The sequence below is a fragment of the Dipodomys spectabilis genome, unplaced genomic scaffold (genome assembly GCF_019054845.1).
Source record: "Dipodomys spectabilis isolate Male_0828 unplaced genomic scaffold, ASM1905484v1 ptg000288l, whole genome shotgun sequence".
Lineage (NCBI taxonomy): Eukaryota > Metazoa > Chordata > Mammalia > Rodentia > Heteromyidae > Dipodomys > Dipodomys spectabilis.
This window is the reverse complement of record NW_024870965.1, coordinates 7,165,945-7,189,092: the sequence shown is the minus strand read 5'-3', so window position 1 is coordinate 7,189,092 and position 23,148 is coordinate 7,165,945. Positions and strand designations below refer to the sequence as shown.

Here is a 23,148-nt window from a genome sequence, read left to right as displayed (position 1 = left end):
GGCTCAAGTGGTAGAGTGCTAGCCTTGAGCTGAAGAGCTGACAGATAACACCCAGGCCCAGAGTTCAAGCCCTATAACTGACCCCCCCCCCCCCGCAAAAAAAAAAAAAAAAAAGAAAGGAAGAAAGAAAGCCAGAAAGAAAAAAGAAAGATACTTGTGTTCCCAGTTGAGAATGGCAGGCACTAGCCACCCTTCCAAGTCACTGGTGAATGAGTCCCCTGTATGTTTTTGTGCCTGGGCTGGCCTCTAAAAGTGGGATTCCCTAATCTCTGCCACTCAGGTAGCTAAGTTTTCAGGAAAATAACATAAATAATTAGGGATGGCTCAGGCTGAGGGAGGAGGACCATGAGTTCAAGGCCAACCTAGACTACATAGTAAGACCCTAACTCAAAAGGAAAAAAAAGTAATTAGAAAACAGAATGAGAGATGCAGCAAGGGATTCTTTCCTCTTTACTGTTTCAAGGCAGTAAAATTCTCAGCTATGCAAATAGCAGCATTGTCATTAGCTTCCTTTTGTATAGAGCACCCCTCTGAACTTGGAGCCAATACAACAGATAATAGCAATTATACCACAGTGTAAGTTTCTTTTTTCCTGTCTCATTAAGCTGGAAATATTTTCTTTATTTTTTGCATCTACACCGTTTTGTTTCCTGTCTAATTACTCTTGTTTGTATTTTTGAATGGGCAGAACAATAAGTTATATTTATTTTGTTTGCAATTGTGGCATAAGGGTAATTTCTTTTCTTCTAGAGAATAAAGTGAGATAGATTCTCAGGACCTCAGGAACACTGTTGGGTCTGTCTTGGTATGCCAAAAATTAAATAAAAATTTACCATTAAAACAAACTGGATTAGGTAATTTCTTTTATCTTTATTTCCCTTAGTGGTATTGGAGCTTGAACCCAGAGTATCCAGCGTGCACTCTACCACCTGAGTTATAACCCTAGTTATAACCCTTTCTAAAAGCTCTTCAAACTACAACAATCTATAATTTATATAAAATTATAAATTAAATGAACTAATATTCAAAATCAATGATCAAGCTGGGATACTGTGACACATTCTTGCAATCTCAGATACTTGGGAGCTGAGGCAGGAGTTCTAGAATATCTGGGCAAACAGCAAGACCACTTCCAAGGAGGAGAAGAAAGAAGAGAAGAAAGTGGAGGGGAGACAGAGAATGACTAGTAACTGTGGTAGAGCACTTGGCTAGTATGTATAAAGCCCTGGATTTAATCTCCACCATCGCAAAATTAATTGATTTGCTAATTAATTAGTTTTTGTATATATGATGCAGTGATGGTAAATAGTCTGACATTTACGTAGACAATTCACCCAAAGCAATTGTGAAATATATTCCAGGATATTGCACTTTTTTTGTTGTTGTTGGTGGTGGTGGTCATGAGGCTTGAACTCTGGGCCTTAACGCTGTCCCTCAGCTCTTCAGCTCAAGGCGAGCATTTTACACTTGAGCCAGAGCGCCACTTCTGGTTTTCTGGGAGGTTTATTGGACATAAGAACTTCATGGCCTTTCCTGCTGGCTTTGAACCTAGATCCTTAGATCTCAACCTCCTGAGTAGCTAGGATTACAGGCATGAGCCACCAACGCAGAGCCTTAGCTTTTTCACTTAAAGCTGATGCTCTACCACTTGAGCCACAGTACCATTTCTTTTCTAGTTAATTGGAGATAAGAGTATCACAGACTTTCCTGCATCATCAGATCTCAGCCTCCTGAGTAGCTAGGATTACAGGCATGAGCCACAGTTACCTACTCCCTTTTTTTTTTTTTTTCCAATAGGGCTAAGAACTGAACCAAAGGCTTCACACATGCAAGTCAAGAGCTCTACCACTGAGCTATACCCCCAGCTCCCAGTTCTTTATTTTTTTGAGATGGGTCTCTTTCTGTAACCCAGGCTGGCTTGAAACAATCTTTCCGCCTTACCCTCACAAGCTCCCCTGTTCTCTTTTTCAAAAATTGCTATTATAAAGGTGATATACTGAGAGGTTATAGTAATGTAAATCAGGTAAAGAGTTGATGTCACCCCTTCCCTCACTCTCTCCATCCTGTTTTTAATAACTTAAATTACTCAAATGTAAGTCAGAGTTTACCATGTTTTCACATACAATCCTCACATTAACAAAACAGGCTTAAACAGTAGTGGGAGGTCTCTATTCATGGATGCACACATAGCAAAGGAGTTACAATTACAATTCAATTATATATCTTTTTCATCCAATTTCAGTGCTTTTCATGTTTTAATATGTTGCTTCCCAAGTGGTACAGATATTCACAGCAAGTCCCAGGTGAATGCTGAGTTTAAGTTACAGCTGGCAGGGATGACCCTGCTGCATTGGACTAGACTACGACACAATTCACTATCTTGCTTCTGACCTCTTATGGTATGGGGAGCAAAGAAGGCAGATGAAGTTAGGAGATTCAAAGATCTCCTCGTTTACAGGAAGTAGGCAGTATGTGAAGGGTGCTCCAAAAATACCAAAGGAAAGAAATGATACTAATTTCATACCTTCACTAAAGGCTCTTAGTTCTTAAGGACTCTACCTGCAACAGCCACTGAATGGTTGAGATTTACTGTATGTAACATGTGACTCCAAAACCATCTGAAATTATGTGAGATGCTGCCAAAGTTACTTTTCACACATCATTTTGTCCTTTAATGTTTCTGCAGCTTTTTTCCACTTGTCTCATAGAGTTAGTGGGGCTACATTTTACTCTTTGAAATCTTCATGGTATTCAGACAGGAAGGCTCTTGATCTTTGCCTAATCCTTCAACACTGTTACTCACAGAGACAATTTTGTCCCTGAGGCTCTCTTGTGTCCTCTCCACTTTATTTTTCATTTTTGTTGGTCATGGGGCTTGAACTCATGGCCTAGGCATTATCCCTGAGCTTTTTAGCTCAAGGCTAGAGCTCTACCACTTTGTGCTGCAGCACCACTTCCAGTTTCCTGGTGGTTAATTGGAGATAAGAGTCTCATGGGGACTTTCCTACCTGAGCTGGCTTTGCATTGAGATCCTCAGATCTCAGCCTCCTGAGTAGCTAGGATTACAGGTATGAGCCTCCAGCACCCAACTTCAACTTTATTTTTCAGAGGTGGTTTCCAGATGCTTACTTGCTGCAATATCTTCCTAAGCTTACTTAAGATTTACAAGTGGGGCTGGGTATGCGACTCAGTGGTACATAGCACAAACCTGATATGCTTAAGGCTCTGGGTTTCATCCCAGCACCAACCCCATGTACCCCCCTCACCCACAAAATTTGATGGATGAACAAATGATGAAAAACTGAACACACACACACACACACACACACACACACACACACACACACACACACACTTTCTACCTTAGAACCATGATTTAGCACTTTAAGCTTGTAATTATGTTTCATTAAAGTTCTTTCCTGCTTCACTACACAGGAACTATGTGATCTATTAGGAAATAACATCTAAACCCTAAAGATCTTCTACATTAAAGTTTATTTTCAGAAGAAAAAGCATCAAGGTATATCTGATTCTATTCTGTTATCGTTGGGACTCATTTAGGGCATGCTAGTTAACATTTTATTTCAATTTTCACAAACATGAAAAACAGATACTGCCGGGCTCTGGTGGCTCATGCCTATAATCCTAGCTACTCAGGAGGCTGAGATCTGAGGATCGCGGTTCAAAGCCAGCCTGGGCAGGAAAGACCGTGAGACTCCTATCTCCAATAAACCACCAGAAAACCGGAAGTGGTAGAGCGCTCGCCTTGAGCTGAAGAGCTGAGGGACAGCGCCCAGGCCCAGAGTTCAAGCCCCACGACCGACCAAAAAAAAAAAGAAAAACAGATACTATGTCATTCATAGTATAATTCAACAAACCTACCTGAAAATCAGTTTTTAAAAATAGAGGGGACCGGGGCTGGGAAGGTGGCTCAGTGGTAGAGCACTTGCCTTGCACGCATGAGGCCCTGGGTTTGATTCCTTCGTACCACATAAGCAAAAAGAAAAAAGCCGGAAGTGGCGCTGTGGCTCAAGTGGTAGAGCACTAGCCTTGAGCTGAAGAGCTGAGGGACAGCACCCAGGCCCAGAGTTCAGGTCCACGACCAGACCCCCCCCCAAAATAGAGGGGACCTGTAAAGGATAAAACCTGGAAAAGATAAAAACAAAATGAAATATTATATTATTCCACTCCTCCCAGTTTACAATTTAAACCATGTAGAGATACTATTTTGACTAAAAATTTAAAATGCTCTGGAAGCCTAAAGCAATGTAAATGTTATAGTTAATATAGGACATGGGGATTCAACAGGATTAAAATAAGTTCAAGAGACACAGTAAGTCAGACATTCCTCCTCACAAACTGAGCACAGAACACTAGTTGAAATAAATAATTGGATCCTTCAATCAGACATCAGGTTTGGCTGTTTTCATTTCTATCACTTTTTAACCCTGCAGAATCCACTGTTCTACCAAAGTTTCCTCAGAAACAGGGAGCTTAAAGCAAACACAAAATCTGTTACTCAGGAACAAAACTTGCCATAGCATTTACTCAAAGAAATATACAACTATAATTTAACTATCATATGACCTCCAACACAATGATGGAAGGCAAAGCATGAGTCTTGAGGAACTAAAGACTGAAAATGAACAAAAAAAAAAAAAAAAAAAAAAGCACTCGTGGGCAGAGGTAGATCCTGGGTCCAATTCAAAGCAATGTTTGAGAGAGGTGGCGTAGCGGGTAGGGAGAGAGAATATGCACTGATATATGAGTACACAGCATGAATCTGGCTACAGAAATATTACAATTTAGCCAGGACCTGGTAGCTCACACCTGTAATCTTAGCTACTCAGAAGGTTGAGATCTGAGGATTGTCCTTGGAAGCCAGCTCAGGCAGAAAAGTCCCCATGAGACTCTTATCTCCAATTAACTATTTAAAAAACAGAAGTGGTGCTGTGGCTCACAATGGTAGCGCACTAGCTTTGAGCAAAAGAGCTCAGGGACAGTGCCCAGGCCCTGAGTTCAAGGCCCATGGCCCACAAAAAAAAAAAAAAAAAAGAACTATTACAAGTTATATCTAATTGTGCTCTTTCAGTCAAGGAATAGAGAAATCAGAATTTGGGTTAAAATATACAAATTCTGTTAATTTTTTTTCTTTTGTCAGTCTTATGGATTTCTTTCTTTCTTTCTTTTTTTTTGGGGGGGGAGGTCTGGTCGTGGGGCCTGAACTCTGGGCCTGGGCGCTGTCCCTCAGCTCTTCAGCTCAAGGCTAGCGCTCTACCACTTGAGCCACAGTGCCACTTCTGGCTTTTTTTTTCCTTTTTGCTTATGTGGTGCTGAGGAATGGAACCCAGGGCCTCACGCATGCAAGGCAAGCGCTCTACCACTAAGCCATCTTCCCAGCCCGTCTTATGGATTTCTGAGTGGTTTATTGGAGATAAGAGTCTCACAGACTTTTGTGCCTGGGCTGGCTTTGAACCTCGATCCTCAGATCTCAGCCTCCTGAGTAGCTAGAATTACAAGTGTGAGCAACAGGTGCCTGGCAAATTCTGTTAATTTTATGAGAGTTTAACTATGCTGATCAGATTGTAACCAAACTTGGGCTGAACTGATCTTTTAGCTTCAGCCTCTGGAGTAGCTGGACTCCATCTAGCAAAATGTACAGATTTTCCAAATTAGCTTTGCAAGACAGCAGAAATGAAAGAAAGGCAGAAGAAAAAGAAAAGGACATTTTTTTTCTTATGCTGGCACTTGGGCTCAAACTCAGGGCCTTGTGCTCTCTTGCTTGACTTTTTTTGCTCAAATCTAGTGTTCTACTACTCAAGCCATAATTCCAGTTCTAGTTCTTTGCTGGTTAACTGGAGAAAGGAGTTGGCTGGTCTTTTTTCCTCCAGGTTGGCTTTGAATTGCAATCTTCAGATCTCAGACTCCGAGTAGCTAGATTACAGGTGTGAGCCCCCAGTGCTTGGCATTAAGGGACAATTTTTAAGAAGAGATTCTGAGCCAGGCGCTAATGGTGGCTCACGCCTTAATCCTAGCTAGGCTGAGATCTGAGGTTCAAAGCCAGCCCAGGCACTAAAGTCCGTGAGACTCTTATCTCCAATGAACCACTAGTGGCACTGTGGCTCAAGCAGTAGAGTGCTCGCCTTGAGCTGAAAAGCGTAAGGATAGCACCCAGGCCCAGAGTTCAAGTCCTATGACCGACAAAAAAAAAGAAAAAAGAAAAAAAGAAGAGATTCTGTGTAGTACCCTGTCAATGACACATATCATGACATGCTTGGAAAATGAAATATAACATGATTTTTTTTAGAAGTATCATTCATGCAATTTTTCATATACATAAAGACTACATTTTGCCAGATATACATTTGCCAGATAGCTATAATCCTAGCATGAGATAGGGCTAATAGCTCAGGCCAGCCTGGGCTAAACTGGAAAATCTTGTCTCAAAAAAAGAAAACAAACAAAAAACCAAACTCAATAACTAGATTTTGCTGGGTGCCAGTGGCTCACGCTTGTAATCCTAGCTACTTAGGAGGCTGAGATGTGAGGCTCATAGTTCAAAGCCAGCCCAGGCAGGAAATTCTGTGAGACTCTTATCTCTTATAAACCACTCAGAAAACCGGAAGTGGTAATAATAAAATAACTATTTTTTTATTGTGAAAATACCGTACAGAGAAGTTACAATTACATGGGCAAGGTAATGAGTACATTTCTTTTTTCTTTTTTTTTTTTGGTCGTGGGGCTTGAACTCTGGGCCTGGGCACTGTCCCTGCTCTCTTCAGCTCAAGGCGAGCGCTCTACCGCTTGAGCCACAGCACCACTTCCGGTTTTCTGGTGGTTTATTGAAGAGTCTCACGGACTTTAGTGCCCGGGCTGGCTTTGAACCAAGATCCTCAGATCTCAGACTACTCAGTAGCTAGGATTACAGGCGTGAGCCATCGCACTGGCATGAGTACATTTCTTATCAAGCATTGTTGCCTCCTCCTTTGTTTCCCCTTCCCATTCCTTCCCATGCCCTCTCCTTCGGTCTTCCCCACTCCCCTCCGAAAATAACTCTTCCTTTCAGCCTCTCCATACTTTCCTTTTTCCATTGCCACCATCACTACTCTTCCCTCAACCTACCACATAAGGATTTAGATTTTGCCATGGGGAAATGCAAACGGCATGCCTTTTAACATCAGTATGCTTCCCTCCTGTTAATCTCTCTTTTGGCAAATTAATTCTCAGGCCCAGGTTAAGACCTTAAGCAGGGCAAAGTTTTGTCTCCCCTAAATGTCTACTTTTTAGTCAACACAAATAATACCTCTTCTACAATATTTGGGTGAAATCATGTGATTGTAAGACCATGTGTTTGGCCCACAATGTTTCTAAGATCTCTTAATATATTTTGTCTTTTTGTCTGAGACCAGGACTTGAACTTGTCAATACCTGATGCTTTCACTCATTGGCATCTACTCTATGAAGCCACACTGCCAACCCCCCTTACTCTGATATTGTACATTTTGCTTCGGATGGTGATGACACTGAGATTTTTTTTTTTTTGGGTCCGGTCGTGGGGCCTGAACTCTGGGCCTGGGTGCTGTCCCTCAGCTCTTCAGCTCAAGGCTAGGGCTCTACCACTTGAGCCACAGCGCCACTTCCGGCTTTTTTCTTTTTGCTTATGTGGTACTGAGGAATCGAACCCAGGGCTTCAGGCATGCAAGGCAAGCGCTCTAACACTGAGCCACCTTCTCAGCCCCAACATTGATATTTCTTCATTAGTTATTTTAGACTTACTTATATGCAAGCCACTATGCCTTTGCTGGCAATGTAGTGGGTGGAAAAGAATCAGGACTCTTCACAACTCTTCAGGCCCCAGGTTGATTGCCAACTGAAGAAATCAAAGGTGAGAACCACTTGCTGTAATAAATAATCTCTACAAAAAATGAAACTGTAGCTGTTAGGACAAACACAATTATCTCCATTTCAGCCACATCAACTTTTTTGTGTGTGTCAATACTGGGGCAAGAACTCAGGATCTGAGTGCTGTTCCTTAGCTTTTGAACTGAAGGCTCACATTTTACCACTTGAACCACAGCTCTACTTCTGGTTTTTAGTGGTTAATTGGAGATAAGTGTTTCACAGACTTTCCTGCCTAAGTTGGCTTTAACTGCCATTCTCAGACCTCATCCTCCTGAGTAGCTAAAGTTACAGGTGTGAGTCACCAGCATCTGACTCTTTTTTGTCATGGTTGATAAAGTAGTAACATTTCCCTTATTACTCTGCAAAACTAATGGAGATATAGTTCACACTACCAAACTGCAGTTCTAATTTTTCTGAAATCAGATGGCTATCAGTCACTCCCATAAAATCAAATGGAATTGAAATACTGTCTGGGGCTGGAGTGGGGAAGCCCCACTCTAAATAGAAGCATAAGGGTCTGTACTAGTTATCATTACCAATATATGGTAACTTAATGACCATGTAAGTGAAAAGAAGAATTAGGTTTGAGCTTGGCACACCTGTCCTTTAATTTCTGTAGCAACCCTGCAAAGGAAGTACAATTATAATCTCTGGTTCTGAGAAGAGGCTCTGAGAGCAAGTAATCTAATTAGTTTTGTTGCTAAAAGCAGTAAATAGCATCAGTGTGGTCCCAAATGGGTACATTCTTACAATATGCTTCCTCCAATGAGAGAAAGCTTTGCAGACATGTTTACTGAAGTCTATTCTGTGGGCTACTAAGATAAGGCAAGGTATTCTCCAAATGTAAATGGACACCACAGGCAAGCAAGTTAGGGGAGTGCCAAGTATATTAAAAGCAGTTAAGTATTATGTAAAGTGAATGCTCAATTTTATTTAATCAGCCTTTCCCAAACCCTGAATGTCAAATGCAAAATTTTTTTCATTTATCTTGCATATGCTTAGTGAAATGCCTGAAAGAAGAAAAAAGCTTGAAAGAGAGCTTTAAGTCAGAAATTCAGTTTGCAAAGAAAGCAGCAGGTATGAACTGGATGCGGTGCTTTAGGTCTGTAATGCTAGCTAGGAAGGAAACTGGGGAATGGTAGTAACAGGCCAGTCAGGACTTCAATCAATGCCTGGGCAGGGTGGTGCCCACCTGCCATCCCAGCTACAGGGGAAGCACAATGGCTGGGCACAGTGGCATAAGTCTGTGGTCCCCAATGACATAGGGAAGCACATGTCAGAGGACTGCAGTTCCTTGCCAGCCGAGTATAAAATGAGAAGATATCAACATATAAAAGGGCTGGAGCTGTGGCTCAAGTAGTACAACTCTCAGCTAGCCTTTGGGGCCCTAATAAAATACATGTGTGAGGGAAGCATTTTCAAGAGAGGTAGTCTGTGCTGCAGGGTAGCCTGAAGATGGTGGGTGGATGAAGAGAGTCAGAGGCAAAAAGGGAAACAGACATAAAATAACACAGCTAGCACATTTCAAGACAAATTTTTAATGGTTCGTGTGGGCTGAAGTTGAAGGGAAGAACGGGTAAAAAAGAGCTTGAGTTGGCCCCTGAGAGAGATTTAGATAGTGAAAGAGGAGACTCAGTGGTTAGCCTGTAATCCCACCATCTGGGAGCTATACAGTAAGTTCAAGGTTAGTCTGAGTTACATAGTTACATGAGTCACATACAGCCTGAGTTACTGGGGGGGGGGGGGGGGGGGGGTGTAAAAAGCTCAATAGTAGAATACTGGCTAAGGCCCTGGGTGTGATTCTTAGTTGGGGGAAGAGGAGAGAAGAAAAAAGGAAAAAGAGACTTAGGTAAGAGGGAAAGTAAACTGGAAAGGTAATCCAAGTTTGGAGGAGAGTTCTAAATGATTCTCAGAAAATATGTAGAGAAATAAAATAGTATAGATAGGGTTAGTTCAGGGTCTTTTTTGTTTTTTTGTTGGTCATGGGGCTTGAACTCTGGGGCTGGGTGCTGTCCCTCAGCTCTTCAGCTCGAAGCTAGCAGTCTACCCCTTGAGCCACAGTGCCACTTCTGATTTTCTGAGTAGTTTATTGGAAATAAAGAGTTTCACAGCCTTTTCTGCCCTGGCTGGCTTTGAACTGTGATCCTCACATCTCAGCTTGCCGAGAAGCTAGGATTACAGGTGTGAGCCACCAGAGCCTGACTTTAGTTCAGGTTTTAAGCAGACACCAGGCTTTATTTGGAAGTCGGGCCTGGGAAGGGCGACCAAGTCTCCTTTAGCCCGGCTGATGGGAAATGGTGCATTCCCTTACAACTGGGGCTCTTTAAATATTAGGCAAGAAACAGTGAAGTGGGGGGTGGAGGGGGGAGCAGATGGAAGCAGAGTGAGATGGAGTTAGGGTGGGTGAGCAGTGCTATTTTGACTGAGGAGTTTCAAGGTGTCAACAGCATCTGTGTTCGTTAGGCGCGTCAGCATCAGAGAGGCCTTGGTTTCGGTCTCTCTTCCAAGACTGCTGCTACATTTGTTCAAGGGGAAGGAGAAGGGGAAGGGAGATGTTTAGCTGGGCGATCAGTAAGGACAGTTCTGGGTCACGGCTGTTTGGGGAGCGCTGAGTGCAAGGAGAGGGATGGTTTGTAATGGGGCTGAGGGTGCACGTAGCTCAGCTGTTAAGCAGGCCCTGGTGGGTTCCATTTCCAACACCAAACAAAAACAAACGAGGGCAACAAACCACTGGTCCTCTGCTGCTACGAATTAGCACTACAGTAGCTGGCGCGAACACCGTAGGTGTGCAGTCGGTAGGGGAATTATGACAAGAATTACAGACCCAGAAGGCAGCCTACTCTTCACAAGGCGACACGGGGAGCCGGTAGGCCCGACGGACGCCCCGTGCGGACGCAGCATCTTCTCCGCACCACCCAGACTCTCCTTCCCCAGAGCAGGTGCTTACTAAGCGGCAAGACGCACAGCCGCCCCGCCTAGTGGGGCTGGGGTGGGACCCGGGCCCGGGGGTGGGACCAGGGCCCCGGGGGTAGGACCCGGGCCCAGCGCGCGTCCGGGGTGGGACCCGGGCCCGGGGGTGGGACCAGGGCCCCGGGGGTAGGACCCGGGCCCAGCGCGCGTCCGGGGTGGGACCCGGGGCCCCGGGGTGGGACCCGGGCCCAGCGCGCGTCCGGGGTGGGACTCGGGGCTCCGGGGTGAGACCTGGGACCCGGGGGTGGGACCCGGGCCCAGCGCGCGTCCGGAGTGGGACCCGGGGCCCCGGGGTGGGACCCGGGCCCAGCGCGCGTCCGGGGTGGGACTCGGGGCTCCGGGGTGGGACCCGGGCCCAGCGCGCGTCCGGGGTGGGACTCGGGGCCCCGGGGTGGGACCCGGGCCCAGCGCGCGTCCGGGGTGGGACTCGGGGCCCCGGGGTGGGACCCGGGCCCAGCGCGCGTCCGGGGTGGGACTCGGGGCTCCGGGGAGAGACCCGGGACCCGGGACCCGGGACCCGGGGGTGGGACCCGGGCCCAGCGCGCGTCGGACACGCGCGGCTCCCGGCTTCGCCCCAGCCAACTCCACCGACACGAACGGGCAGCTCTGGCCGGGAGAGCCCGCCGGAACATGAATCCAGGAGGAGAAAAGTTCGGGAAACGAAAAGAAACACAGAGGGCAGAAGTTACCGGTCGGCCGCCGACCGGACCGCGAAGCCCAACCGCGCCGGGAATCACCTCACACGAAGGTCGGCGGCCGGCGCCGGGCCTCTGTGACGACCGCCGCTCCCGCCGCGCAAGGCACCCTGGGACCACGGTCTTTCTCCTCCCCCCCGCCCCCGCGCAGCTCGTGGGAGGAGGGGAGATGCTAATTTATGCAAATGAGACGCTCTTCCTGACACGACTTCCCTTCCTCTCGATCCCTCGGCTCTCACGGAAAGTTTGAAAATTCCCGCGGCGCCGGCGCCGGAAGCAGGAAGCCTCGCGAGAACTGCCGTCCTCGCCGCGCGACCTGGGCTGCTCCTCGCTTCCCTGGCCGGCCTCCCGCCCTCCCGGGTGTGTGTGTGTGCGTGTGCGTGCGCGTGTGTGTGCGAGAGTGGCTGTGGGTCTGCCCGGGGTAATGCGCCGGACGCGGCCGCGGCGGGCCCCGCAGAGCCGCGACGAGAGGCGCCGCTGAGCGGCGCTCCGGCCCGAAGCAGCGTCTTGCGGGTGTCCGGGAGGCCGCGGGCAGCGTCCGCGGGCGGAGTTGCGTGGCCGCGTCTCCGGGGAGATGCGGTGACGGACCCCGCGGAGCGGCGCGCGCCTCCTCGAGCATCCGGGACGCGGCGGCCGGGCCCCGCGGGCCGAGGTAGGCGGGGAGCGCGGGTCGCGCGGCGCGGCGAGGGCGGGGCGGCGGCCGGGGCCTAGGCCGGGGCCGGGCGCGCGGGGGCCGGGCGCGGGCGGCGGCCGGTGCGGCTCGCTCGGGCGCGGGGCGGTGGTTACATAACCTGCGGCGCGGCGGAAGGAGGCACATGGCGGCGGAGACGCGTAGCGGATCGCAGCGGTGGCTGCTCCCCGGCCTGCGGCGCGGCCGGGCCCCGCGGTCCCCGGGCTCGGTGGAGACCTTGGCGGGCCTCCCCGCGGGAGAGGCTGCGGGCGAGCGCAGCTCCCCCCGCTGCGCGTGGATCCCGCTCGGGTGAGTCCCGCCGGGAACAAAGTTGAACCCGCGTTTCCGAAGTGTGCGGAGCACGGTCTGCGGGCCGGGCGACCGAGGGCGGCGGGGCGGGGGGGGGGGCGGCCCGCCGCTTCGGGGCGGCGGGCAGGGGCGCCTGTCGCCGTGGGTGGCTCGGTTGGGTTGGGGACCGGTTCACTTTCTTGTCCGAGCCAACCAAGTTCACGGCGAGGCCGTGTGGGGGCCAGAAACGAGCGTGGCTCGGATTTGTTTATTTTCGGTGCGGGCCGAACCCGGGGCCCCGCGCGTTCTAGGCGCGCGCCCCCCGCCACTGGACGGCACCCCGCCGCGGTTAAAAACCACAGCCGGTTGGGGAGATTCCGGGTAGAACGTGCGTTCTCTGGAACAACCCCACGGCTCTCCCCCGCAGACCGCCGCGTCTTCCCTGGGCTTTGGAGCCTCGGAGCTCCCGCCCGCAGGCTCGGCGAGGACGGCCGTCGCGGTACGCGTGCTCATCCAGGGGATTGGGCCGGCGATGACAGGCGCCCAGGGCAGGCTGTGTGCTCGCTGCTTTCCTCCCTGCCGGTACAGGGGTTGAGCTCATGGACTGCTGCTGCGTGGCTAATGTTAGCTGGCTGGTGCTCTACCATTTGCGCCGGTCTCCAGCTCGACTTCTTGCTGATGGTTTTGGAGATAGGGTCTTCTGGGCTAGTGTAGAGCCAGGACCTTCGCCTGCAGAGTAACAGGATTGCCAGTGTGAGCCAGCAGCTCCTGGCTGATCCTAGCTTTTAATGTAATAGTGAAACGTCCACGGTTCTCAAGTAATATGATTACTTAATAAGTTTTTAAAAGATCATTAGTGATATAGGCGTGTGGGGCTGTGTATCTGAAGAGCTTTTGGGTTTTTTTAAAGATCTCTACGGTGATTTTTTTTTTTTTCTACCAGCCCTCGTTCTCCACCCAGAATGAAGTCCTCTTGCCTTAGGCTGGCTCGAAGGTCTCTCAGTCTACTCCATCTAGCCTCCTGCTTACAACTTTGTGGGTCAACTCTCCAGTCACCACCACTCCCTGCCCGTATACCTGGGGAGAGAGAGTTTGAATTTTGATGTTTATTCCCTTATAGACTTCAACTTGGGTGCTTCTCATCCTCTGCTTAACCACTGTCTTTCTTCTGCACTTTCATTTCTCCTATGATACTTCTTCCCTAGAATTTCACATCATGTGTATCTCCATCCATTGTAGCACGTAGTTTTGTCTGATTATGTATGGTCTCTTGTAGAAAGTAAACACCCTTGCTAGGCAAGGGTGACTTACCGTATCTCAGTTTAAGGTCTGCCCCAGCAGAAAAGTCTTCTGGACTTCATCTCCAGAAATAACCAGCAAAAAGCAGTGCTGGAGGAGTGGCTCAACTGGTAGGGTGCCAGTCTAGCAAACCCAGTAAGCCCAGAGCTCAAATCCCAGTATGTCCCTTCCCCCCACCAAAAGAAAAAAACTGTCCTTGGGGTAGGTCCTTACATTCTGCCCTTTTGACCTCATTGTGCTGACCAGACGAAACTTAGGGGCTCTGATGATTCTCCTACTCTCCTGGTGAGGTTTTATTTATTTATTTTTTTGGTTGGTCATGGGACCTGAACTCTGGGCCTGGACACTGTCCCTCAGCTACTCTTCAGCTCTAGGCTAGAGTTCTAGCGCTTGAGCCACAGTGCCACTTCCAGCTTTTCCGCTTAGGTCGTGCTCAGGAATCGAACCCAGGGCCTCATGCATGCAAGGCAAGCCCTCTACCACTGAACCACCTTCTGACTTCTGGGAAGTTAGTCGTTGAATGGGAATAATTTGGTAGATGGAAGTAGATGATGAACCACATAAATAAAAGAAGGAAATTTCTAGACACGGCCAGTTGATGAAGGAAGGGCTTTAGGGAAATGTAGTAAATTGTCATGCTGTAGGCCTGTTAGATTTTGGAGATCCTTAGTTGCTGGTGGCTGAAATAACATTTTTAAGGAATAGTTATTGAAGGCTTTTGGGACTAGAGTTTTGTCAAGAAGATGAATAGTTCTTAGACTGAACAGCCAGTAGTGTTCTTAATCTATCTAGATCTTGGTAAGGAACTAAAACCTCGTAAATTACTCTTTGGTATTTCATAAAAGGCTTGGACCTTACTTAGTTTAGTACAGCATTGAAAATGGCTTCTTTGTGTTTGTGTGAGTTTTAATTTAGATTTTAGAAATTCTCTTAACTACTTAAGTTTGAAAACTCCTGAAACCACTTTCCCCTATAGATTCAAAGCTTAACTTGTGAAAGAAAACAAAAAGGAGAGATGAGCTGAAGATACAGAACAATGAAGAGGAAGGGGCCACTGCACTACAGATAGGAAGCAGTTCATTCTACCATCGTAGGGTTGTTGAATGATTACAGAAATAGACTCACATAAAGAGATTCGTAGTTGAATGTGGGAAGTAAAAAAAGAGATCACTAGCCAGGCATCAGTGGGACAGCGCCCAGGCCAAGTTCAAGACCCATGACCCACCCAAAAAAAAAAAGAGAGAGAGAGAGGTCACTGAAATGGTTAGTGAGCTGCTCAGCTCCTGTGACTCACACCCGTAATCCTAGCTATGCAGGCTGAGACCAGGAGAGTAGAGGTTCAAGCCAGCCCAGGAAGAAAAGTTAGAGTCCATCTCCAATTAATCAGCAAAAAGCCAAGCTGGAAGTGTGGCTCATGTAGTAGGGTACCAGCTGTGAGTGGTCCAAGGAGCAGAAGGTCCCTCTGCCAGTTCAGCAAGGAAGAGAGTAAGAGAAGGTGGATAAAGGAAGAGGGAGAATGTAGAGTTCGATAGCCTTATGATACCACCAACTTGACATGTTTATAGGCTAGATCTACAGGAAGAGTTATTTAAACTTTTAATACTGGTTGTTCATGCCTGCAGTCCAAGTACTTATGAGGCTTAGATTAAGGGTCCTGGGAAACTCTTTATCTCCAATAAACTACTCTGAAAAAGATGGAAATGTTGCTGTGGCAAAAGAAGCTCAGGGACAGAAGTACAGCTATGGATCAAAGTGGTAGAGTGCTAGCCTTGAGCAAAAGAGCTCAGGGACAGCATCCAGACCTGAGTTCAAGCCCCATGACCTCCTTCCCCCCCCCCCCCAAAAAAAAAGTACGTTGGGGGGGGCGGTCCAGTCGTGGGGCCTGAACTCTGGCGTGGGCACTGTCCCTCAGCTCTTCAGCTCAATCCTAGCACTCTACCACTTGAGCCACAGCGCCACTTCCGGCTTTTTTCTTTTTGCTTATGGGGTGCTGAGGAATCGAACCCAGGGCCTCAGGCATGCAAGGCAAGCACTCTAACACTGAGCCACCTTCCCAGCCCCAAGAAGTACTTTTTGTTGTTGTTGTTGGTCGTGGAGCTTGAACTTTGGGCCTGGGTGCTGTCTTTCAGCTCTTCAGCTCAAGGTGAGCACTCTTACCACCTGGGCCATAGTGCCATTTCTGGTTTTCTGGTGATTAATTGGAGATAAGAGTCTCACGGTCTTTCCTGCCCAGGCTGCCTTTGAACCTTGATGCTCAGATCTCAGCCTCCTAAGTAACTAGGATTACAGGCGTGAGACAACTGTGTCCAGAAAAAAACACATTTTTTTAGGAGAGACTATCTCAAATCCACATGTATATAATAATGTAGTTTATGATAAAATTTTGTTTTACTTTCATGTGTGTCCTTCTTTCTTAATATAGCTACCCTGCTGGAAATAGTCAAGTATATTATATAGAGACGTAAATATATCATAGTAATGTTGTCTTTTAAAAATATTTACAGTGGAAATATGCGAGACTTGATAGCTCAAGTGACTAGTAGGCTCCTCCAGTTCCCAGAAGTGACTATTCAAGCCCTCGGAGAAGATGAAATAACATTAGAGTCTGTGCTTCGTGGCAAGTTTGCTGCAGGTAAAATACTGTTGTTGAATTGGTTTCTTTAATGTGAAAAAGAAAAAAAACAAAACATGGGCAGAGTTGTCTTATTACATCTGTAACTGTGTGGCACATCTGCACTCTATCTGTGAATCTTTAGTGGGGTCCTTTCCTTATTAAAGTCGTCTATATTTGTATATATGTATTTTTTAGTATCTGAAAAGTAGAAATATAGAATTCTTTTCACTATTCAGTTTTATTGATGGTGAGTCAAATAATTTTTTTTTTTTTAATTTTTTTTTTTTGTTGTTGGTCGTGGGGCTTGAACTCTGGGCCTGGGCACTGTCCTTCAGCTCAAGGCGAGTGCTCTACCACTTGAGCTACAGCGCCACTTCCGGTTTTCTGGTGGTTTGTTGGAGATAGGAGTCTCACAGTCTTTCCTGCCCGGGCTGGCTTTGAACCGTGATCCTCAGATCTCAGCCTCCTGAGTAGCTAGGATTACAGGCGTGAGCCACCAGCGCCCAGCTTCAAATAATTTTTTGAGTAGAAAAATCTAGGAATTTATTTTCATTAAGGTTTATTTTCTAGTTCCACTAATCTGAACAAGATTTTATTTTAATCTAATTCTATTAATCTGAACAAGATTTTAATTTATAGCTCTCTCCTTGGTACTGGGCTTAACCTCAGGTCCTAGGTGCTATCCCTTACCTTTTTTGCTTAAAACTAGCCCTTACTTGAGCCACAATCCAATTCTGGCATTTTGCTGGTTAATTGGAGATAAAAGTCCCATGGACTTTCCTGCCAGGGCTGGCTTTAGTGAGTCTCAGATCTCAGTTTTCTTAGCTAGGATTATAGCCTCTGACACTTGGTCAGTTAATAAACTTAGATTGTATACTATCACAGAGAGTCATAACAAAGTAGCCATGACAGTTTGCCTTTTGAGCAAAGTCATCACAGAATATTTCTTTTTTGGGGGAGGGGGAAGGGTCCTGTCGTGGGGCCTGAACTCTGGGCCTCGGAGCTGTCCATGAGCTCTTTTGCTCAAGGCTAGCGCTCTATCACTTTGAGCCACTGCTCCATTTCTGAGTAGTTAACTGGAAATGAGTCTCATGGGGACTTTTCTGCCCAGGCCGGCTTGAACAGTGATTCTCAGATCTCAGCCTCCTGAGTAGCTAGGATTATAGGCGTGAGCCACTGGTGGCGCCCAGCTCTCAGTTTTATATTTTACACTGGTCAACTCTTCGTTTACAGATAGAACTGTGTTATATTTTATAACTGCCATAGTGCCCATTTTAAACCTTTAAGGTATAAAAGTCTGAGCTTTACAATTAGGCTGACTGGTATCTATTTTGATACTGTGTTGTGTTGTAAATGATTTGAAGCAAGTTAAACGGCATTAAGAGTTCTATAAATGATTAAATATTTTATTTTGGGGAAATAATGTGACTTGTGGAATGAGCTATATATTAAAATACATGTAAAAGAGCAAACTGTTTAATTTTTTTTTTGTTTGTTTGTTTTTTGGGTCCGGTCGTGGGGCCTGAACTCTGGGCCTGGGCGCTGTCCCTCAGCTCTTCAGCTCAAGGCTAGCGCTCTACCACTTGAGCCACAGCGCCACTTCCAGCTTTTTTCTTTTTGCTTATGTGATGCTGAGGAATCGAACCCAGGGCCTCAGTCATGCAAGGCAAATGCTCTACCACTGAGCCACTTTCCCAGCCCCAACTGTTTAATTTTGTTGTATAGTTATGGAACTAAAATAAACACTGGTGGCTCATGCCTGTAATCATAACCTACTCAGGAGGCTGAGATCTGAGGGTTGAGTTTCGAACCTATCCAACCCAACAAATCATATCTCCACCTAACCAGCAAAAAGCCAGAAATGGAGGTGTGACTTAGGTGGTTGAGCATCAGTCTTGAGCAAAAATCTAAATAACACAAGCTGACAGAAAAAATAAGTAAAATAAACAATAATTCATTTTTTTTTCTCCTTAGGGAAAAATGGACTAGCTTGCTTGGCTTGTGGTCCACAACTTGAGGTGGTAAACTCTGTAACAGGAGAGCGGTTGTCTGCCTATCGATTCAGTGGAGTCAATGAACAGTCTCCTGTAGTCTTAGCAGTGAAAGAGTTTTCTTGGCAGAAGAGAACTGGATTGTTAATAGGATTGGAAGAAGCAGAAGGGAGTATTCTATGTCTTTATGATCTTGGTATATCAAGAGTTGTTAAAGCAGTTGTTCTTCCTGGAAGGGTAAGTTCTGGTTAAGATACCTGAATTATTCTGCTTTCGAAGCTCAAAGTTTGCAGGAAGATGTGCACATTGAAAATCACAGAACTATCTGCTTGCAATTAATACCTTTTTGTGGGCTGGGAAAGTGGCTCAGTGGTAGAGTGCTTGCCTTGCATGCATGAGGCCCTGGGTTTGATTCCTCAGCACCACATAGGCAGAAAAAGCTGAAAGTGGTGCTGTGGCTCAAAGTGGTAGAGCACTAGCCTTGAGCTGAAGAGCTGAGGGTCAGCGCCCAGGCCCAGAGTTCAGGCCCATGACCAGCAAAAAACAGACAGACAAACAAAAAAAAAACCTTTTTGTGTAAATTTGTTCTTCAGTAAAAAGATCCAAAGATATTGTTATACATAAGACTTAAAACATAGCTTTTTTACTCTTTGTCAGAAAATGTCAAAGCAAGACATGATAACTGATAACTAATGTTTCTGGTTTATGTGAAAAATATCATCTAAATCTTGCTTTTATCTCATTTATAAATGGTATATAAAATGCATGTTACTATAGGGTTTTTAAATATTTTGTATTTGAGATTATAGCTTTAAAGCAATATGGAAAACATCTTCATTGTTAAGACTTGAATTCCTTAAATAATGTATTCATTTATAATTTCTATTTATTCTATCATAGATAGGATTTCCATATTTCCAGACATGAAAATGTTCAGAATTATTTCTTAAGGTTTATTGCTGACTTTCTACATATACTTTATTAGAAAAAAGTATATACTTGAAATGCACAAATCCTAAGAATAGAATTTTCTGCATACATGCTTAAACTTTCTTCCAACTCTCATATCTCATGCCTCAGCCTTTCTCTTAGTTCTGGGATTACAGGTGTGCATCACTATACATGGCTTGGTTTTGCTCTTAACACAAAGGCTGTATAGAGTTAAGAGCTTTACAATTAGGCAAATTTAGGTTTGGGTTTTGTGCTTAATAATGCTTTTTAAATAATTTGGCCAACATGCTAAGCCTCAGATTATTTCATCTTTAAACAGAGTAGTATGTAGTCTAGTATGAAAGGATTGCATGAACATTAAATATACTAGTTAGCACAAAGACTAACACACTATAAGCTCTCAATGAACATTACTTAACTGAATTTTTAATATAGAAATAGTGTAATTGTTGATTCAGCTAAGACTTACTTGGATTTGCAAGTATCAGATACAAACTTTGGGTTCTATATTTGATAATATTTAATCTTATAACTAATCTGCTTTAACTTCACATTTTGAAGAGTTGGTTGTCTTACTTTGAAGAAAATAAAGCTAATCACATACTCTGCTTTCTAGGTAACTGCTATAGAACCTATAACCAATCATGGAGGAGCCAGCGCAAGCACTCAGCATTTACACCCAAGTCTGCGATGGCTTTTTGGTGTGGCAGCTGTTGTTACTGATGTTGGACAAATCCTTCTTATTGACCTGTGTTTGGATGATTTAGGCAATCAAAATGAAGTAGAAGCATCAGGTAATTATGCGTTCTTTTGCTTTTTTCTTTTTTCCAGCCCTAGGGCTTGAACTCAGGGCCTGGGCACTGTTCCTGAGCTTCTTTTTGCTCAAGACTAGCGCTCTACCACTTGAGCTGCAGCACCATTCCTGGCTTTTGTTTATGTGGTATTGAGGAATTGAACCCAGGGCTTCGTGCATGCTAGGCAAACACTCTACCATTAAGCCATATTCTTAGACCATGAATTTTTGAAAACAAAATTTGAGCAACTGAATGATCTAATAGGAAGGACTGTTTTTTTTTTTTTTTTTTTTTTTTTTGGTCGGTCGTGGGGCTTGAACTCTGGGCCTGGGCACTGTCCCTCAGCTCTTCAGCTCAAGGCGAGCGCTCTACCACTTGAGCTACAGCGCCACTTCCGGTTTTCTGGTGGTTTATTGGAGATAGGAGTCTCACGGTCTTTCCTGCCCGGGCTGGCTTTGAACCGCGATCCTCAGATCTCAGCCTCCTGAGTAGCTAGGATTACAGGCGTGAGCCACCAGCGCCCGGCAAATTTTAGTTTTTTTTTTTTTTTTTTTTGTCAGTCATGGGCATGAACTCTGAGCCTGGGCGCTATCCCTCAGCTCTTCAGCTTAAGGCTAGTGCTCGACCACTTGAGCTATAGCACCACTTCCGGCTTTTTCTGCTTATGTGGTGCTGAGGAATTGAACCCAGGGCTTCAGGCATGCAAGGCAAGCACTCTACCACTGAGCCACCTTCCCAGCCCCTGTTTGTTTGTTTTTTAATGGTCACTTTTTAATATAGAAAACTGTTTACATGTCTTTTTTAAAAATTGTGTTCACTTGGGCACTGTGAATTCTTTTTTGTATGAGTTACCCTATTTTGAGTATTGTTAACATAGTCTTTGAGCTGAGCACTAGTGTCTCATATGTAAAATCTTACTTACTTGGGAGTCTGAGATCTGAGGATTATGGTTTGAAGTCAGCTCTGGCAGGAAAGTCTTATGTGAGATCCTTATCTCCAATTAACTATCAAAAACTAGAAGTTAGCTTAGTGCTGGTGACTTAGGCCTGTAATACTAGCTACTCAGGAGGCTGAGATTTGAGGTTCAAACTTAGCCCAGGAAGGAAAGTCCATGAGACTCGTTTTATCTCCAGTTAACCACCAGAATACCGGAAGTGGAGGTATAGCTCAAAGTGGCGGAGCGAGCATTAGCCTTGAACAAAAGAGGCCCCCAGTTCAAGCCCTGTAACCAACCAAACACACAAAACCCAGAACTAAGCTGTAGCTTAAGTGGTAGAATACTAGCCTTGAGCAAAAGGATCTCAGCCCAGATGCTGAGTTCAAGCCTCAAGCAAAAAAAAAAAAACAAAAACAAAAACTTGTCCTTGAAAACCGTAGCCAACTCACTCCAGAGGCTAGCGCAGGATTATCGTGACTGAGGCCAGCCTGGACTACATGAAAAGACACTTTCTACAAAAGAAAAGAGAAACTAGTGATTGAAATGATCAATCTTTGTTAACTTATGTGTAATTATCCATGTATGTGTATATGTAAATTAATACATATAGGTAAGCATGTGTAAATATAAATGTGAATGTAAATATATAGATAAAAATACGTAAATGTATGTAAGTAACTGTGGATATACTGCTGGTACTGTGGGTTTTAACTCTAGGACTCATCCTCTTATTTTGCTTTTTCACTCAAGTTGTATTCTTCCCTTTCAGCTTTTTTGCTGGTTAATTGGAGATAAGAGTCTCTGGGATGGGGCTGGGAAGGTAGAGTGCATGCCTTGCAAGCATGAGGCCCTGGGTTTGATTCCTCAGCACCACATAACAGAAAAAGCCAGAAGTGGCGCTGTGGCTCCAGTGGTAGAGCGCTAGCCTTGAGCTGAAGAGCTGAGGGACAGCGCCCAGACCCAGGGTTCAGGCCCCATGACCAGCAAAAAAAAAAAAAAGTCTCTGGGATTTGGCTACCTAGGTTTGGTTCACTTTGAATTGAGATCCTTAGATCTCAGCATCCTGAGAGGCTTAGCTAGTATTATAGATGTGAGCCACACAAGTATAAACAGAATGGAAGAATTTTTTAATGAACGTCTCTGGATTATAATTATAGAACCTTCCCCTCCCTTTCCCTTCTTGTCTCTTGTCGTCCTTTATTGTCTTTTTGACTATTTTGTTATGCAGCCCAGGCTACCTTCCCTATAGTGAGGGTACTTTAGAGCATCCATATTTGGATACATGGTATCACAGTAGGAGATACATGGTGTCTACTTATTTTTTTAGTGAGAAGGCTCAAATTGACGATGTGATCATTTTCAAAGCTGCCTATATTGGGCATGGTGGCACATACCTGTAATCCTAGCACTTAAGAGGTTGAGCAGGAATATGGAGTTCAAGGCCAGCCTGGGCTACATAAAGAGACCTTGTCTCAAAATAAATAAATGAAAGATGAGCAAGGTGGGTTTTGCCTATAATACTATCTACTGAAGAGCCTGAGATCTGAGCATTGAGGTTGAAGCCAGCCTGGTCAGAAAAATCTGCATGACTTATCTTCAATTAACCAGCAAAAAGCTGGAAGTAGAAGTATGGCTTAAGTGGTAGTAAGGTGTGATTCTTTAGTGAAAAAACTAAGCTAAAGCTTGAAGCCCTGAGTTCAAACCCTAGTATCTAGAGAAAAAAGAAATTGCCAGCCTTCATGAGTCTCCTGAGTAGCTACAATTACAGACATCCTTGTTTTTGTTTTTTTAAAAGTTGGAACCCTCGCTGGGCGCTGGTGGCTCACGCCTGTAATCCTAGCTACTCAGGAGGCTGAGATCTGAGGATCGCGGTTCAAAGCCAGCCCGGGCAGGAGAGTCCGTGAGACTCCTATCTCCAACAAACCACCAGAAAACCGGAAGTGGCGCTGTAGCTCAAGTGGTAGAGCGCTCGCCTTGAGCTGAAGAGCTGAGGGACAGCGCCCAGGCCCAGAGTTCAAGCTCCATGACTGACCAAAA

At 45.6% G+C, this 23,148-nt stretch overlaps 1 protein-coding gene across 1 annotated transcript in view; it reads left to right on the top strand.

Annotated features, from left to right (window-relative positions):
- The first annotated feature begins 12,125 nt into the window (after nucleotides 1-12,125).
- The window catches only part of Ahctf1 (AT-hook containing transcription factor 1), a 59,742-nt gene continuing 48,719 nt past the window's right edge, over nucleotides 12,126-23,148 (top strand). The window contains exons 1-4 of the mRNA XM_042701163.1: nucleotides 12,126-12,219; nucleotides 16,329-16,456; nucleotides 18,413-18,666; nucleotides 19,997-20,174. Of these exons, the coding sequence (XP_042557097.1) occupies nucleotides 16,336-16,456; nucleotides 18,413-18,666; nucleotides 19,997-20,174 (553 nt within the window). The 5' untranslated portion in view covers nucleotides 12,126-12,219; nucleotides 16,329-16,335. The remainder of the gene's footprint in view (nucleotides 12,220-16,328; nucleotides 16,457-18,412; nucleotides 18,667-19,996; nucleotides 20,175-23,148) is intronic.